The following is a 19,104-nucleotide window of genomic DNA, read 5'->3' on the forward strand; positions in this document are numbered from 1 at the left end:
GAGCCCAGTGGGGACTACAGCTCCTTGCCGTTATCTGCCAGCTCCACACAGACTTAGCTCTGAGGAACGTATTCCAGGAGCAGTCGCAGAAGATAGTGCAGCAGCTGGCTGATGTAAGCTGCAACAGAAAGCATTTGAAATGTGGGTATTTGGCTTAAAACACATGCAACGTGGAACTCTCCAGCCACAGTCACCCAAATAAGTACAGGCACAAGAGCCTCAGGTTGCCAATTAGCAAAATTTGAATAACATCACTTGCCCATTGATGCTCCCCATTTGTACTCAGTCAGTGATTTGGTATGGACAGATATGGTCGACATGGGTCAGTTACAGAAGTGGCTGAAATGGTGGGAAGTAATTTCACTGCAAGATGAATTCTCTTACACAAGTGTGGAGGGGAAAATGGTATTTTACATAAAGAACTGTTAATGATTCATTGGGTACAACATAATATTATGAACGGTAACAATATAAGTTGTATAAAATACCAGATACAATACCTCATTATAAAATTTAACGCTCATGCGCATATATAAAGCTAAAGTAATAAACAATCAGAATATCACAACAGAGAACCAGTGAGGGATTTAGATGCCACAGCTGAGGACCCTAATTTATTAAACACACAATACAGAAATGAATAATTAAAATAGCACAGATCTTAAAACTCCTTTAAATGTATGTGGAGGAACTATACCTGTTATGAATGCAGAACACCACACAGCTCTCAGTTACTGAGGCAAGAATCAGTGTGATATCAAGAGGTGACTTTTATGTCCTCTTAGATATCTTAGGAAGTGCAAAGAGGGATATGACATGCACTTTTATCAGAATGTCAAATCTGAAAGTCAAGGTGAGGTCACTTTCGGGATAGTAATGGCCATGAAAAATTTCTGTGCAGAGGACTGCAAGAAGATGAGAGTTTTGGATGCTAGTGAATGTTTTCCTTTCCTTTCTCCACCCAAAAGATGACTCCATTATTTCTTGGCCGTTAAGACAGTGAGTTCCAGGACAGCTCTGAGCTATCTTGGAAAGCAAAGCTGTACCTGCAGCAAATGCTTTTCCTACAAGCTGTACTGACAAAGCCAGAGGTTTCACGATGTTCTTGTTCCGGGATGGGTCTTGAGTTCCACTTAAATTAATAGCAGAAGATGATTTTGCTGGACTGAATACTGAAGAATCTGAGAAAATAAGTTGTTTCATTAAGCAATGATTAAAAATTCTATATACATGCATATATAATTTGTATTAAATAAATACGAAGTCACACATTTATCTAAACTCATCTATGCATATAATAATTTTTAATGCATACAATAATTTTTTTTACACTCCTAAGAATTTACCACGTATTGGTATATTTTAGGAGTCGTAACAAACATTTAACTGGGCATCTCTACAGAATATTATAATCTACTGAACCCACAATTGATCTCTTCTACAGTAGTTTGCATTCCATACACTCAAAAAATACTTCAACTGTAGAAAGTGCTACCTCAAAATACCCCCATGGGCAAGTAGACGGTTATCCCATGTTAGAGATGAGAAAGCAAAGCGACAGAGCTTACAGGACTTGCTCCCAGCAAGCATAGGGAATAAGCACTGGAGTAAGTTGCTTTAGAAGGTTGTGGAATCTCCACCACCTGATTTTCAAGAACAATTTATTGAATCTTTGACAGGGGTTCAGACATAGTTGGGCTTGACTTAGCACAGAAAAAATATCAAATACATAACCTCCTCACAACACTACTATCTATAAGGCTATGAAATATATACATCCATTTATAAGTCTGGATAAGAAACGAAGGGTATCTGAGCCTGAACTCTTGGAATGAATTAACAAATAGCAGCCCCTTAGAGCACTTTACCAAGTCTGAAAAATATAAACCTCATTTTCTAATTGGATAAAGTGAAGAACAAATTATAATACTTGCCCAGTATAAAATTGTAAATCAGAAACATTTCCAAACCTCTCAGCATGTAGGTCCCTACTTTAACATTTAATATTGGCAATTTACTTCAAGAAATATTCGGTATTCAAGTGACAACACAGACAAATCCAAGTTCTTTTAACTGGAGTGAAAGAATATTCACTCAGCGTCTGTCCAGAAAGTAGCCTGCAACAAGTAGGCAAAGTAGGCTAAGTTCACCTACAGATGTCCTAGTAAAAGAGCCGGGTAAAGAAAACAGAAGGCAAAGACCAACTTGATCTGCCAAATACATTCACCCTCAGGCCACACACCATTTGGTGAATGAGGGTGGGGAGGAGAGTCTGCTTTGCCAGACAGAGTTACTGAGGAGGGAACAAACACAGAAGCCTTTACTGCTGCTGCTCCACCAGAAAACCTTGTCCACATTCACAGGAAGTACACTGAACAGTGAACAAAACAGACCACCAGGTCAGGGGCTTTGAAGAAAATCACTGATCTCTCATTAAATATGATATAGCAAATATGTAGTGTTAAAGCTTTCCTCAAGGAAAACTGTTCAGTTACCTAACACCCTTTTAACACCTGAATTGAAGTTTTTCCTTTCATGTGGCTGCCTAAAACTGAAGTTTTGATACCGTTCAAGGTTTCAGCCATTTTTCATTGCCAGTTGTCTCTTCTTCGCAATAGAACTGCATCTTCCCACACCATTTTGAAAGGTGAACCTGACACCTGTCTGCAATGCCATGGCCACACCATACTGTCAATGTTAACTATGGTATTTCAGAATTCTCTGTATTCTAATGTCTACCATGAGATGACCATTTCAACACAGTACTCTGGGTGTGCCCATAACTGCATACCTACCGGCATCTTCCAGAACTTAGAGGCCAAACCACTCACTTATAAGGGCAGAAACCAGAAATATTGACACAAGTTTACAAGATAAAAATGGGTGTGAGTTGGCAGTAAACTGAAAACGATTTCAGAAAGTGACATGCTAAAAAGTACTCTTGTCATAAAACAACCAAGAAGCCAACTCAAAGCACAAACAGCTGTTCAGAGCCTAGGAGAGAAAGTCAGACCTCCATCATAGGTGACACATGTCAGAATTCACACTACCAAAAAAAGGTGCTCTCCCCCTTCTCCTGGTCACAGGGGATTCATATGTATGCATGTGGCATTATCTTCACTAGAAGATAACAGCAGGAGATTAAAAGGTTTTGGCAACCATGACCTAAGAGTACAAACAGTGACACAAAGAAACACCAAGTAGACTGAAAATCACAGTGAGTGATAAGGAAAAAGCAGTATATAAAAGGTGTATCTATTAACTTGGCAGGTACAATAGAAGACAAAGCTGTGCAAATATTGGATCACTTTTTGTTTCAAATAAATAGGTTCTCATGCATCTACACAGTTCTCATGCCAGGGAAGAGACACATCTGGAAGCCAAGGGATCATGCAATGAAACGCAGATGTGCTTAAACAACACTCATTTAATGGAAGTCTAAAGCATATAGCTTCCTAAACAGAGACAAGGGGTGACCACCTGGGGAAAATGTCTCTGAACATACTTATCAGTGATTACAATTTCATAAGAACGCGTGTGTTCAGCTTTTGTTTGTTATTCTTTTTTAACATACTTTGAAAGTGGAAGAAGTATTTCAACAGTCTCAGTTTTGTATCTGCATTTCATACTCCCCTAGAGAAATATTTGTTCTGGTACAATCAACCAATTACAACAACTAACAGAAAGTTTTCTCCTGCTTGTAATTTTTCAAGAAATAGCACAAACAGACACAAAACCATATTACAGCATAGATGGAGCTGCAAAAAAGCAATGAGAAAAAAAGCTCAAAGAAAAGCACCTTGCCTGTTTGCAATAAATAGATGAATGAAATTAAGATGCTGCTTCTTTGTCAGCCAATAATTGATCTTTATAGTTTCTCCTTGTTTAAGTATGTCATTAATAGCTTTCTAGAACAGTTATAAGATGTGTGTTAGCTCATATAACACAAAACCACTGTATGTGCATGGGGAAATTGCTATTCTAAGCATACCCTTGTGTGAAATAAAATTTAAATAAATAAATAAGCAAGCAAACAAAGAAAAACTGCACCCTAGCCCCAAAAGGAGATTATTTTCCTTTTTGAGACAAATAGCCTAGTCTATATACTAAACAAACACCTCCCTAGAAATGTGTAATTCAGATTTTTTTGAGATCCACAAAAAAAAAAATTCAATTAAACCAACACAGGGAGGAACAGAATCAAATAAATGAATCGGAAGATCTTTTATTACTTTTTAATCGGTTACTCCTATGAGGACTAAGCTAAACTTCAGCTTCACCTGTGTCTTAATCTTTCACAAAGCAAATTTTGAAAGGCATCCTCCCCGTTGTAATCTACATGCGCCTTGAGGTAAATACCCAGTTGTCTGCAGCATCCCTGCACCACCAGTACCTGAGGTAACTTACCACCCCCAATGGTTATCTTTACAGCACTTTCAGCTCCTACCTGTCTGAGTGAACCCTGATTTGTATCCATTAGCTGATCCACCCTCTGGGGTCGTGGACGGTGACACCGAAGGATTTGGTTTAGCAGAGAGGCTAGCAGCAGATGATTGCCTGCTTCTACATTCTGCAAACGAAGCAGCTACAGTACATATTAACAAGGCCTGCCTTCCAGAAAGAAAGTTCAGCAACACGGTGGTGAAAGGCGACAAAATGTTAAAAGCAAAACATACAGCACGTACAACAAACAGCAGCAAATGGCAGCATTCAACGAAAATATGGCTCTCGCAGTTTAGTCAACTTTGTCTTCTAATTAACACAACTTCCCTGGGGGCCACTCAGAGGGCCAGGCAAATACAGACCAGATGCTGCAAAATGGCAAGAGCCCTCGGTTTGCAGCTTCCAAGAGATTTGAAGATACTGGACATATCCCAGGAAACACTCAGCGGCTTCTGTGGCACAACCTTTATACAAACCATCATATGTTGTCCTTTAAAAGGAGAAATTGTGCTGAAACCCAGATTCTTAGTATGCCTCTACAAAACCTTCAGGCAGATCTCAGGGCTGGGAGTGTCTGTCTGGATGAAAACTGAGTTGAGGGAGGAGAAAGGCACCTTAAAAATCACAAATTAATCCATTTTTAAAACTGAGATCCAATCAGGTTTCATTTGAAGAAAAGGGAGTGTTTAAAAGCACTCCTCTTCTTCTGATTAGACCTTTAATGTAAGTAAAGGGGGGGAGGTTTACCAGATGGATGGTAGCAATAGGGGGATAGAGTCTATCAAAAAAATGCCCATGAGGTCAATTCTTGGACAACTTTCTAAACTTTCATGGGTCCTCACAACACTTGTAATCAGCTTATAACCAAAAGGAACCCCAGCATCTGCCTCATTACTCTTGATTGCTTTTACCAGGCCAACCTCAACTGCATGAGCACCAGGGAGGGGCTTCAGGAAAACGATTCCAAAAGTACAATAAGGTTTCCTTTTTCTGCATCTGGAACTTCACTACCAAATTAAATCTTTCTGTAGTTTTTGTGAAAAATGATGCTGAAATACACATCTACTCTAAAGCTGTAGTTAATCATACCAGTAAGTGAGAAAAGCCAGGATCCCTTTGAACCACTAACTGATACAATACTATAATCACTCATATAGCTCAGTGATAACCATCTCTTTCTGGTGTCACGCTGCTGTTCACATAAGGATGTGACTCTTCAGATGTGTGTCAGTCCTCCTGTGGAGCTTCTCCTTTTCTCACATCATCCTCTTTGGAACAACAGGCACCAAACCAAACTCTGTCTTTACTGAGTGAAACCACAGCTGAGGAAGACAGGCTCTCTGCATATACACCATCTTAGTAGACAGTGAGTAGGTAAACCATTCCCTCCATGAGTCTTTGCATGGCTCTAGCTCCAAAACCCTGCATCCTCCAATACAGACCCCATGGCTACCTTGCAATTGGGTCACAAATGTAATCTCTTTAGCACATAACAATATTGCACAGGCTGCTCCACTAGAGGCTAAGCCAAAGTGTAAAACACACTATAAATGGCAATAATATGCAAGATTTCTCCTCTTTCATGAGCTTTCTTAATCTTATAGTGTGCCAGCTATCCTCAGGCATTAGACAGATTGAATTGCACCTGCTAAAATGAGTATCAGTGGAAAGCCAATGTTGGAGCCCTGGCCGTGAGTCATCTTGCTTCAGGCACAGAAAAGAATCAGCAGACTGAGCAACCTTATTTCTTCTACCAAGATGGCTGCACATCTGAAGATGGGCAGATTTAGGACTCCTACTGAAAGTATGGGGAAATGGGGAGGGCTATTTACAATTGCATGCTTACTATTAAGACCTCTTTGGCAAAATCTAGACTTTAGTGAAATCAGTAGGGATTTTTCCTTCAAGCTATAACGGAAGGCATCTTCTACAGTTCCTTTTGATGCAAACATTTGCAACAGCAACTTTCAATTTTTCATTCAGCATCACACTAATATAATAAAACCCCCACAAGTGAATGGGCCTCTTTATTACCTTTCCAGCAAATTAGGGGTCCCTTTGACAGTACACCTTGGGAGCTTCTTACTAGGTAGTACTTTAAGTGCTTCTGCTTCTTTGGCTGAGTGGTTAATTTCAGGTTGATATGATTAGAAAACTCTGTGAAGTACCGAAATCCTCTTTCTCCACAGCCTATACAATTCCCAGAAAATCCTGGAAGAATGAAGCAGAAGATATACACAGATTAAATGACTGCTACTATCTGCAAAGAATAAGGCTATTTTAACCTACCTGCATATCCAGTTCAGAGCTACTGGAGGCCTTCAGCCAGACAGCTTCTGTGGATGCCCTGCACAGCACATGTGTGTCAGGAAGCAGCCAAACACAGTCAGATTTTAGTCTTAGCTTTTCTGAAACTTTTCCATCTTTTTAGGTCATATTAGCGTATGCCAAAATCCTACCACCAATTTTCTACTTTACGGAGTGTAGAAAGGAATAACTACTCATCAGGGGGAGAACTATGATGCCAAACTAGGAAATTTCCATAAGGAAAAAAAAATATAATTCCTTTTTTCTACATTTAAAAACCCATGAGCACCAAGCTGCACGCATCTCTCTCTCAAAACAGTGGCTAATCCACAATAAAAACTTCATGTGACTAAAATGAACCTTAATGGTAATATATTTTCACTGAGACTCATTTTTACAAAGCACTTTCCAAGAGAGCTGGACCTTACAAGCTCCTTAAAGTCTTAAAAGCAATCATTTGATGTCAAGATTTTCATGGCAAAAGTTAGGAGTGCTTCAGAATGTTATTAAAAACCTACAATCTCTCATGAAAGTAACAGATTCAGGAATAAAGTCTGCTTTTCTGCAATGTTTCCAACATGGTTCCACAGAGCTGAGTTGAGGTCTGGAAGATAGGGTTCAGACTAAGGATTACAAGCACTCTTGATTTCCAGTGCCATTCACAACCATGCTAATGGGAATGTTGCATGTAGATGGCAGCGGTCTGTCATCTCCTAGAACAAAGCACAGGCCATGTTCTGAAATGGGCCTGCCTTAAAATCCTTCTTGTTTGAATAAGCCCTCTATTATCTATTGCTGAACAGTTAAACTCTTCTGCTTACTTGCCGCTCCACTCATCTCTGAATTGCTTTCAACCCTTAATGAAGAAATACTTTATATTCTTCCTGGAACATGGATAATTATTTATAATAGGGCTGGACAGATTAATACCAAGTAGAAATGCTCTAATTTTGTGGTTGTTTGGGATGTTTTTCCCCATTTACTGATCAGTTGAAGATCTGTAATAGAACCAATTTTCATCCTTACGACCATCATTATTTTCCACAATGCCAAGCACCGTGGAGAACACTGGTTTCTACACTCACCTGACAACCAAGTTCATAGGTTTATGAAAAAAAAATATTCAGTCCTTTTGACACAATGCATTTTCTGCTGAACTCCTACTAATTAGGCCATTATCTTAGCCTTACTGTGCCTTGTTATCATCTTTTATAATCATGCTGCTGAGGATTCCAAGAAGTAGATTATTTCATCTTGTTTCTCCTGGAACTAAAACAGCCCTTGCCTTCTGCCTTGCAACCCACAGGAACTATTGGTGCTTCTCCATAGCTTTCAGAAACAACCATCAGGGCCTCACAGAGCTACCAAGACAATTCTTTGCCCACAGGTACCAGTCACACAAATAGAGACATTTAAACATGTGACATGAGCAATGTGAGAGCAGAGATGTCTCTAGGCTCATTACGAAATTATATCAGAGGTGATAGATGGACACAAGGCTGAGGGGTGGGGGGAAGAAGGCTTACCAACAAAGCCAAGTAGTACCACATTTAATCAGTCTAAACACCATCTGTCTTGTCTATCAGATAGTTCTTATTGATCAGCTCTTGACGCTTCCCCTGATCAGTGGGGGAGAAACTCCTCTGAGGATGACAGTACACATGAGATAACCCCATAAGCCCACATTTCCAACTATACCCAGCAAGGGCACATCACCCTGCAGCTCCTATTTAACTCAGGTCAGTGGGATTTCTGTCTTAGGTCCGAAGGTTTACAGCGTTTAGTAATGTATTAAATAGATTTAAGGGAGAAATAACATTAAAGCACGTAAGTACAAAAATGAGGTGTTTTCAATAGTTATGCTAAATATTGCTGGTCTGGACCAGAATTTGAGCAGTGTGGTTAAATCAGGGTATGTATGTTTTATTGTAATTTCTTCCCTGTTGAAAGGTCTTTCTGAATATATTCTAGGCTGCACAATGACTGAAGGAAGAAATGAGAGAGCAAATTCAAAACAGGCTTAAAGGAGCCAAAATATACTAAATCACTTTTACTAGCCTGTTAAAATGTGTACCAGTTGTGAGCCAGGCAGGAAACCTAAGTGCACATATGCCTGTCTTTAATCACCAAGAAGCATTCTTGTATTAAAATTTTAAAGCTCATAAATGTAATCAATTATGACGTAAATGTAGGGGTTTTTTCCCCACACACACACATTAGATTTTAGAGAAGTATTCGATTTTGAGAAGCAAACTGCCCTCAGAGCTCCTATTGAGAACAATGTTCCTGGTGGAGCCAAGGGCAGTGTTTGTCCCTTAATCTGCAGAAAAATAGATAGCTCATCTTCAACAGTTGCATGAGCCGATTTCTTCTTAAATGAAAATGCTGTAAGCATCAGCAGAGATAAAGAGTATATGAATAGTTCACATTTAGATTGCCAGGGCTACAATTGACTTCTGCCTACATAGAAATCACCAAGCTTCAATTGTGGTTAATTGTGGAATCAGGGACTTGTTTTAAAATGGGCTTTTAAGGCAGGCTCAGCTACAGATCTAAATTTAATAAAAACAAGCCTCTCCTCAACATATTTCTAACAGAAGGTCATTGGCTGAAATGACTTCAGATAATTTTGAGCTGACCTTTTTCTCTGAATTATTATGGCTTAAAGGAAAAGAAAAAAAAATATCTCTTACCTAAAAGTGCATTTTTTCCATGATCATCTGGCAAAAACCGCTTGTCAACAGCGCACACTAGAATGTGCTCAGGAAGGTTGGGAGATTTGGCTCCTACTAACAGGAAGCCTGCGGGGATATCAATTTGCTCCATGCACAGAGATACTAACCGTAAATCCTTGCCTGCTTGACAAAAACCTACAAAATAAACCAAAACAAATGATAAATCTTCAAAAGATTTCATTTCATTTTCTTCTTTTTATCAGTTACAGAAGCAAATGGGGCTTCACAACTTGATGCTGTAACTGGGGGGTTTAATACATCCTTTTCATGGGAAACAGAGGAAATTGAGATAGCATCTCACCAGATCCACTAGCTCAGATTTTCAGCCACAACAGAGAAACATTATTTTAAAGAGATCCTAAAGACATTCAAGCAGAGGAAAGATACCTCTAAAGACCAAACATCAAATAGCTCTGAAACTCAATTTTTCAAGAAACATTCAAAATAAGAAGGAAAGTTTTTGATTTTATAACAGAAAACAGCTCTTAAAACATGTAACTTTGCCAAGTTTTAGTTTACAGACTTTTCAAGAAAACCAATTTTGGTTTTGTTGCTTATAACAGGCTGGCATTTGTACACAAACATCACTAAGTAATACAAAGGAATGATAAAAATTGATGATTGAAGATTAGTATTGACTGCTAAAGGAAAAAATATTTTAGAATCCATTTTTTAACTTGTCTATACATTTTAAGAATTCCAGCAAGTAAAAGATTAATTCACTGGTTTTAGATATGTTTTCTGTAAGTCTCCAACTGTCTCTAGAAGTCTCAATTGACCGCATGACTTCAAGTCTCTGGTTAGGTTTTTTTCCCATTCAAATACACATATGCACACAAAATAAGAAGATAATGTCGGTTCTTGTGCTACTGGTCAATGTATGGCCAAAGCCAGCAGCAGAAGTTGGTAAAACTGGGGACTGGAGTGAGCTGCTGCTGTTCCATGTCCTGCAGCAAGCAGGTGGCAGGCTGAAACACACAAAAAAGCATGGCTGGGCACTGCAATGGCACACCTGGGAGCTCAGGACTCAAGGTGAGCACCAAGCATCCGTGGTGGAGATTTTCAAAGGGCTAGTTGGAACAGCTTAGAGCAATTATGGGACCTCTGGAGGTCCAGCTGGTCCAATCTTTTGCTCAAACCAAAGCCAGCTTGAAAGTTTGATTCTTTTGACTAAGTAAATTAACAACATTGTAAGACTCTTCCATTAGCTTCAACACTGGAAGCTAATGTGATTTTGCTTACAGGAATCAAAATCACCCGGCGCTTTTTTGTACAGCTCCATGATCCTATTTTAAGTGAGTAATTTGTACTTTCAAGCAAGGAAACAACAGGTGTGAGAGAAAGCAACATTCGTTTGGATTCTTCCACAGGAAAGGGTACGATCACATCAGGCTTTCTGACTTCCCTTAGGCAGAAGTCAATGAAAGCACTATCAAGTTTTATGAAGAACCAGACTCATATTGTGTTCCCCTCCAATTCTCTCTTTCCCAGCTGCAAGATCACTGCTACATTCTGGCCTCACACATCTCCCAGCAGCTGAACCCCCCACCCCCACTGCAGAATATCCAAAGACATCCCACATTTATCCATTGACCATCTCTGTTTTGCCACAACCATAGAACTATCATAACATAGAAAACACATGCACGAATCTGTATGAATCAGTATTTCAAATTAATGAAAATCATAATCACAATAATCAACATTATTGTTAAAAACATACCAAACTAAATGTGAAGTTATACCCATTAAGATTTCAGCTATTAATGTATATTACTTACACTTAATTTAAAATGTTATTCAAGTAGTCCATAGTTGCTACAGAAGTTGTAAGAAAAAAAAAATCAAACCATCTGGGAAAGACACTGACTAAGCACCTGGAAATACAACGTGATCACAGCTTAAACAAGAGCCAACTTAACCATCAGTAATACGCATGTCTGCACCCTTGGACTAAAACCCGTAGTTCAAAACTTCAGCAAAAACGGTGAAAGTTGTTTTTTGTTTTATCTCAAAACTGTACCAGGCAAAAAGCATGCACAAAGTGGAATGCAGAGAATCAGCTAGCATGAACTTCCTGGCAAGCAGCAGCTTGCTGAAAACAGGGTCTGATACAGGTTCAGGCTTGTGCCTACACCCACAGAACTAGTTTCTTCAGTTACTCAGTCAGCACAGTTCCAGCAACAGCTCATTTGAACTGAAAGCTCGCTTGGATTAGCCCCTCACACACACCTTCTTCCAGCACGTGAACTAAAATTAAGTGCCTTAAGCTTTTATTTACAGATCAGTGGATTATAACAATAATTGACCAATAAAAAGTTACATATCAAAATTTATTCTTTTCTGATTAGATGCAATTTCATTTTAGTGTATTAAACTTTTTAAAGTGTATTCCTTAGAAACATTGATCCTAACTGAATGGAAGGCTAGGTACCAGGCTAAGTATTATCTAGCCTTTTCAATGTAATTTAGAAACAAACAGTTGCAGATAGATCTAGGAACAAAATTCCCTTACCTTCAAAAGAGAATTTGCTTATTCAAATGTTTGTGTCATTTGGATATTACATTCAGAATTTTCAAAAGTGGCCTTAAATATTTAGGCATTCAGGGAAACCCGAGCAGCTGACAGAAAATACCGCTCTACATCTAGATTTAAAATAGAAAAATTACCCACTGCTGACAATGTTGGCAAACAGGAAATCTGTAGATAAGGATTATGAAATAGCAAGTGTGGTAAGATCTCAAAACAGATTTAAATCTGTGCATTCATTCACACAATTACTTTTTAGCCTTGTCTCTACCTAAAAATTTTCAGGAAATGCCCAGAAGCACAAATGGTGACCAGTAAGAGGCTTCTGAATGAATTGTTAGCAACAGCAATACTAGGACACCAAGGAAAGAAGGATTTTGGTTGTCAGCATTGTTAACAGTTAGGTTTCGATATAGACTTGCTTTCTGAAAGAGCACACAACATTGAGACGAAAGCAAAGACTTGGATATTATCCAGGTTAGAAGCAAAACAACTTCAGCTACACTTGGAGCAGCTGCAAATCACCAATCTGCATGAGTCCCCTGCAGAGAAGGTACAAGAAAACCACCATAACATCTTAATAAGTTTATAAGCATTATCAGTAACATCTTAGCAGTACCCAGTGCATCATTACCCTGAGCAGATACTGATGTATCTCAGTCTTATATGGGCACCAGGAGCCTCTTACCTGGGAGACTGTTGATGTGAATGTATTTAGTATTTCCTACCATTTAGGATATATAGGACTGTACTATAGAAATGTTATATCCTGCCTAATCTGGAAATAATACCTAAGATTTATCCCCTGTATTGTCTCTTACTCTCCCCAAAGTGCTCTCAGATCACTTCGTGTTCCCCTTCTTCCTCCTTGCGCAATCTCCTCTGGCATCCTCCTCTGCTTTGGCTGGCGACATCTCTGGATCAGAGACATGTATGTGCAGACTGGCTGGCCAGCATATGCCTCTGTAATGTTCAGGCTGTGTAAGAGGAGAGCTATAATTACTTTTCTGCCCCCAGGGACCCTAGTGTGGGGACTCCGATGTCATCCAACCAGCTCCTGAAATTCACAAACCTTGCTGAAATTCAGTACCTTGAGGTTTAATACCTCTCTGCCAGAAATAGCAGAAAGCAGCCACCAGCTTCCCAACAGACAGGCAGCAGAGCTCACAGGCAACTGCTGAAACTTTGCTTCCTGAAGGACTGAGGGAGACAAGTAACAGGGCTGGTACTAAAGGACTTCCTCAGACTCCCCTAGTGCAGAAGAGAAAGGGATCCCAATGGGTGAGCAGCAAGAGTGCAGGACAGACAGACCCTCAGATCCTCTGGGTGTTCTCTTATTTAGTCAACAGCAGCAAGAAGAGAGCTAAGGAAGGCTGCAGGGCTTAGCCAGTATGGCTGGAGCTCCCTTCCCCCAGGAGATATGGAGAGATTGCCAATCTGCTTCTGAGCAGTTTAAGTCTTGAATTTTCCTTTAAAGACATGCAGGTGGTATACTCAAGAGCCCTTCATTATCCTTCTTTCCCTTGGCTTTTGGGGCTAAAAATCACTCTTCTAGTTTTAAGTTCCTGATGCTTGTTTGAGCTCAATGAGAAAGTTCCACCCAAGAAACATTGATTTGGAAGGAAGTAGCTGGCTGTGGGGAGAGGAAGGAGGGATTAATCCCCTTCTCTCATTTTCTCTTTCCAGCTAGCAAGCACAGACAGACCAACCTTATTTTCTTTTCTGTTTTGCAAGACAAGACTTTGCATTGATATTATGTTAGCAATAACACTTTCCACATTAGGAAAGACAAGACATGATGTCTCTGTACAAGCAGAACTTGTGCTGCTCATGCTTAAGACTTAGAATATGCAAAATCCATTTACTTTTCATAGCTATTCATTTATAATTGAGCTTGCACCTAAATCTGTGTCAAGCAGCACTAACAGATACAACTCTTAAAAAAAAAGAATGGCACTTCAGTGTCGCATTTACCTGTGTACCTTCTAAAGACATCTAAGTATGAAGGGGAGAAAACTCTTGAGCCACTAAAAACAACTTCTCTTGACAAAATTGTTCACCAATATGTAATTATAAAAAGAAAATGCACAGAGCTGAGCTGTTCCATTGAAAAAATCATCTTCCCACAGCATCTCAGCTTTGTTTTCAATAAAGAACAGGCACTTATATTCTGATTAGAGAGTTGCAAATACCAAAAGCAGTCACAAAAAAAGAACACTGAATAGCTTTTATGGATTTTATCTGCATTTCTTGGAAAGAAAATTCATTAGTTTTTGCTTCTGAGTTAAGCACATTTACATTCTCCAACATCATTTCATTGAAATTAATCCAGTCAAGTCTTCCTGAAAATGAAAATATGCTCCCAGAACTGTCAACACCTAAAGTGCTGGAATCTTCTTAAAAATTAAATCTGGTTATATTTTACCTTCCCCCACAAGTAAGAAGACATAGTTCCAGTGTGGGGTACCAGGCCCTTGTTGTACTGCAGTAAATGAGGTGTTTGCATAAAGAATTAGCTTCCAAGAATTACATATGAATTACCAGTCACTGTCACTTGCTATTGTAACTTCACAGTAACTGATCAGGTGTTAAGTACCTGCTTACCTAATTGCTTTTGAAACTACTTTGGTTCTTCTTTAAGCATCAGGTAAATTGAGGATTTACTAACAAAGGAAAGGTGCTACTATTGTGTTTCCCACAGCTTGCATGAAATCCTATTCCACAAATTAGAAACAACCTCTTTTAAAGCTACAGCAAACAAGTGGTTCGGAACAGCTACTTGTGTTATTTGGTTGCATCTGAGTGTTATTTGGTATCTGAGGTACCTGTATCAAAATGAAGACTTTTTTTCCTTGAAACCTTGAAAGCCAAAAAAAAAAAAAAGCCCCTGAAAATAAGTGAATCTCTTTTATGACAAATAGTAAGGATCAATAGCAAATGCAGTTGCTCTTCCCAATGCGCTAGCAGGAGAGTTAAGGGATCTGATACTATGGCCAGCTGTGAAGGAGCCTCCAACAAACTGTTACTTGTGAGGCACTTATTCTTTTAACTGATGAATAAAGGCATTAAGATCTACTTTTTCTACACCCACGTGAGTGACGACTCAGCCATCTGAATAAAAGAACAAGTCACCACAGAAAATGATATGATGATTATGGCAGACATCCTGAATTCAGGAAAAGCAAACAGCACAAATACTTTAAAAGGGAAAAGTTTTCACCCATCTGTGCTAAAAGGTGAGAGGCAGGTTTTACAGCAAGTGGAGCTACAAACTGCAGGTTCTAGTACTCATATTTTGCTCTTGGATAAGCGATTAAATACGTGCTCAGTATTCAAATACACAGTGACTTCAATTACTCTACAAGTAATCTTTAACATTTTCTTAATGTTATTTACCTCTGTAATTAAATAACTAAGATAAGGGATGTAAACAAAGGCAGCAATCTTGTCTACATCTCTGGAAAAGCATATTAATGAGATGAAAGATGAGCTATCGGATTAATATCTTGCTGAGACACGGCCTGCAGCATGAATGATTGGAAACCTGGGTGGTTTAAACACTTATATAAAGCTGTCCTAACGGATCATTTGCAATATTTAAAAAAATGTATTCTCCTTTCCTTTTCCAGATACAAAACCACTTTTCTTCCAAATCAGTTCCCTGAGAACAACATTGAAGAACATGGAACAGTTTGCACGTGGATGGAAGGTCACCTCTCAAATACACAGACATCTATCTGAAAGCTCACAACTAGCATTTTTGTCTGGACGTGCAAGTGCAACCAGGGGTCACTAGAATGTGTGTGTGAGTCTGAGAAAGATCTCTTGATGTCATATAAAAAGCTATTTCGCAATCATATACATAGTTGCCTTGGAGCCAGATAAGGTTTTCAGTCCTACTCCTGCTACTGGCAGGCTGGTCCAGAACTGTGACACCAGCAATTAAAAAACACTAAAGCTTTAACCTGAATGCATTCATAAAGAATTTATTCATCCATTACACTTCTGCAGGGCCCCGTTGGCATGACCAGCTCTTCTCCCTCCTTAGTTTTTTTTATCCTTTGCAAATTTAAAAGGAATACTCCATCTCAGCTTCTGTCCTGGTAGGCAAAGAGCCTCATTAGGTAGAACTTCTTCCTCTTACCATCCTATTGGTTCTCCTCTGCATTCTGTCCAATTTATTTTACATTTCTTTAACAGAAGTGATCAGAACTGTTCCTGTTCTCCACAGGATATTGATACAGGATTGATTGATACTTGCCCTCAATAGACGATACCTTCCTAGCAAAACACAATTTTATGCTTTCTCCTCTCCTCCTACCAATTTACTAGCTTCCAAAGGATAGCAAACACATGTCTGTGTGAAAAACAAATTCCCCCAACAATATTCCCCAGCTTCCCATAACGCCAGGCTTTCTATTCTTTGTGCTACAGGGAACTGGCAGTACGTTGTTACAGAGGGTAAACATGCCCATGTAAGCTGCAAGGAAGGGGTAAAAACAAAAAAGTCAACATTTGCCACTTAGTACCTTCCAAAATGTCAAAGAATTACCAGTGACTAATGCTTACTTCTATCACTGCTACAGTAAGATTCAAAACCATTCTACAAATCATGGCTTTTTATGAACTCTGCACAAGGAAGCTCATAATTCCAGAAGGCATTGAATAAAATGTCAAGAAGGGCTTTTGGACCTGATGAGAAGGGTTGTTTGTTTCCAAGTGCTTGTGGGGGTGGAGGGTGTTTCTAAGAGAGCACATCTAATATGAATAGATCTTCCTTCTTTCAGGATGTTACATCTGCAGAATAGAACAATTATGGGATAAGATGAACAAATTATATCGAGGTCCAAATAGGTATGAACATAATGATCTGACCTTTTCTTTAATGCATTTAGAACCAAACAAAAACAGTATTGTCGATAATTTTGCTCATCTTGAACAACAGTCAGGACATCTCAGGATAAACAAACAATGGCCAGCAAGCAGATGGGGAAGACAAAACAAAGCTTCCACTAACATTCCTCTTATCTATTTGGCAGCAAAAGCAACACCAAGCTTCTCCATTTTCGCTCTTCAGAGTCTTCATTCTGCCCATGAAAGCAACTAAATCCAGCTTTGCCAGTGTTTCTGAGAATAATTATGGGATAGACTGAGAATCAGCTGTAGTGATGCCGACTTATGCAATTTCTTCGAGGCCAGTAAACCAATAAACTCAGAAAACAAGGTGCTTTCAGAAACTAATTAAGTGCCACAACCAGTCTTAGACACTGTCTTCAAATAATACATTACATTTTATGCCCTAAAAGAAGTCCTCTTACTCAGTATTTTCTCAGACATTGTCTATAAGCTGTATTTCCAGACTTCCTAGTTCAAGAGTTTCTAACTGTAGAGAGTGGGCATTATACTGAAAATTAATTGTAAAGATCACACCACAAAAAAATGGATACCAACCATCAGTAGTGCAAGACCCTTCTGGGGCAGGTTTTTGTGAATATGGGATTGGTGGACTACTTGAATCTGACATGTCTTCATCCTCCTCTTCATCTTCCATTTCATTAGCAGTTTGGTTGGTAGAAAAGTCCAGGTTTCCATTTTGTGAATAGCGATGTACTAACTCTTTATCCAGCTCTTCTACCTTTGGCTTCACATCTGAGAAGAATAAAAAAGAAAATCAACTTTTCACTTGAACAACATTTGCATCTCTCTCCTTTACAAAAATAACCAGCATGCCATTCTTTCTCCTTAGTGAAGCCCAAGATGCTGATTTAGTGTAACACAATGAACAGTTATCCAGTCTCCCTTTTTCTTTTTAAATGAAATGCATCCCACCCTTTTCTCGCACAGAAAAACAATTGAAATGTGCCATACTTTCATGGTTACCTTCCGGCAAGAAAGGAGGCTGGTCAGGATCCAGGTACAGCTGTGAGAAGATCGGCCGTGGGACCACGCTGCTACATCTCAGAGAAGCTTCTATAGAGTTATGAAGAGCTTCTTCAAAACGGGCAGATTTTAGTTGCCCTGCATATGAATTCCCCATGATCTAGAAACACAAAGAAAATAGCTGATAAGGGGATGAAAAAACGCATAAGCAGACAAATGAAGAGTAAGGTCTTACTAACATCCATCATGACAGTATATGAAGTTATTAAGAAAGTATGCTATGAAAATAACACCTCTAACTAGTACTACATGTTCACATTTCTCACTCAGTCTGGTAGACTGCACCTTCTCATTTCAATAACAGCTTTTAGCACATTTCCAACACACTGTCTACACAGCTTCTCAACAGCCTCAGGAGCCTGCCTGGTGTAGAATTTAATGGAGAATAGATAAAATCACTATTATTATATTTTTTAGGATTTTCAGAATTGCCTACTGAAGGGTGAGTACAACAGAAAATTAAAAACATCAAGTTTAGCTTCATTGTTGGTTGTCTAACAGTGTGTTTACGTGATTCTATTTGTTAGTATGTCATCATTTGCAGAGAAACAATACATAGAGATATCCAATAACTTGATTTTTGGCTCTTGCTAATATTAACTGAAATTATGTGAAAGGCCAGTTCTCTATCTTTTCAAGGTCTTCACATCTTGTCTTCAGAGTAACACTATGAATTACATGTAGTCTGATCCGCAGAATTCAAATGATCTAATCATACTCTTACAATAAATGATTTAAGTACCCCCCCCCCCCAAAAAAAAAAACCCAAATAAAAAGCAATCAAACTGTACACAGCAAATGCTGTGAAATTTTTCTATTTTAAATTATGCTTTATCCTAGTATGGTGATAACAATGTGCTTAAGGTAGGATTTCAGGAATGTATTCAAATGAAAAAAGTTTACTTAAAATACCATAATAAAAACTAATCAATCTTTAAAAATCAGAAAATTTTTAATTCCCACAGCACATCATTTGCCTGAAGTCTGTACATCCTCCATATCTTCCACAATCCATGTGTTATATACAACCTATTCCAACTACTTTCATAGGAAACTATTAATAAAATACATAATATGCACAGAGGAAAAACGCTGGTGAGCAGGCTATTTCATTTGCCTCTCTGGCAACCATACAAAATGACTTACTTG

The 19,104-nt window shown here is 38.8% G+C and overlaps 1 protein-coding gene across 1 annotated transcript in view; it reads right to left on the reverse strand.

The window, feature by feature from the left end:
- The window catches only part of GREB1L (growth regulation by estrogen in breast cancer-like), a 61,403-nt gene extending 43,350 nt beyond the window's left edge, over positions 1 to 18,053 (reverse strand). Inside the window, exons 1-6 of the mRNA XM_010009864.1 lie at positions 17,896 to 18,053; positions 17,467 to 17,664; positions 9,444 to 9,620; positions 6,478 to 6,654; positions 4,448 to 4,570; positions 1,047 to 1,181 (exon numbers count right to left, since the gene is read on the reverse strand). Of these exons, the coding sequence (XP_010008166.1) occupies positions 1,047 to 1,181; positions 4,448 to 4,570; positions 6,478 to 6,654; positions 9,444 to 9,620; positions 17,467 to 17,664; positions 17,896 to 18,052 (967 nt within the window). The 5' untranslated portion in view covers position 18,053. The remainder of the gene's footprint in view (positions 1 to 1,046; positions 1,182 to 4,447; positions 4,571 to 6,477; positions 6,655 to 9,443; positions 9,621 to 17,466; positions 17,665 to 17,895) is intronic.
- Positions 18,054 to 19,104: the final 1,051 nt, after the last annotated feature.

This window comes from Nestor notabilis, unplaced genomic scaffold (assembly GCF_000696875.1).
Source record: "Nestor notabilis isolate BGI_N333 unplaced genomic scaffold, ASM69687v1 scaffold9682, whole genome shotgun sequence".
In the NCBI taxonomy this organism is placed as follows: domain Eukaryota; kingdom Metazoa; phylum Chordata; class Aves; order Psittaciformes; family Psittacidae; genus Nestor; species Nestor notabilis.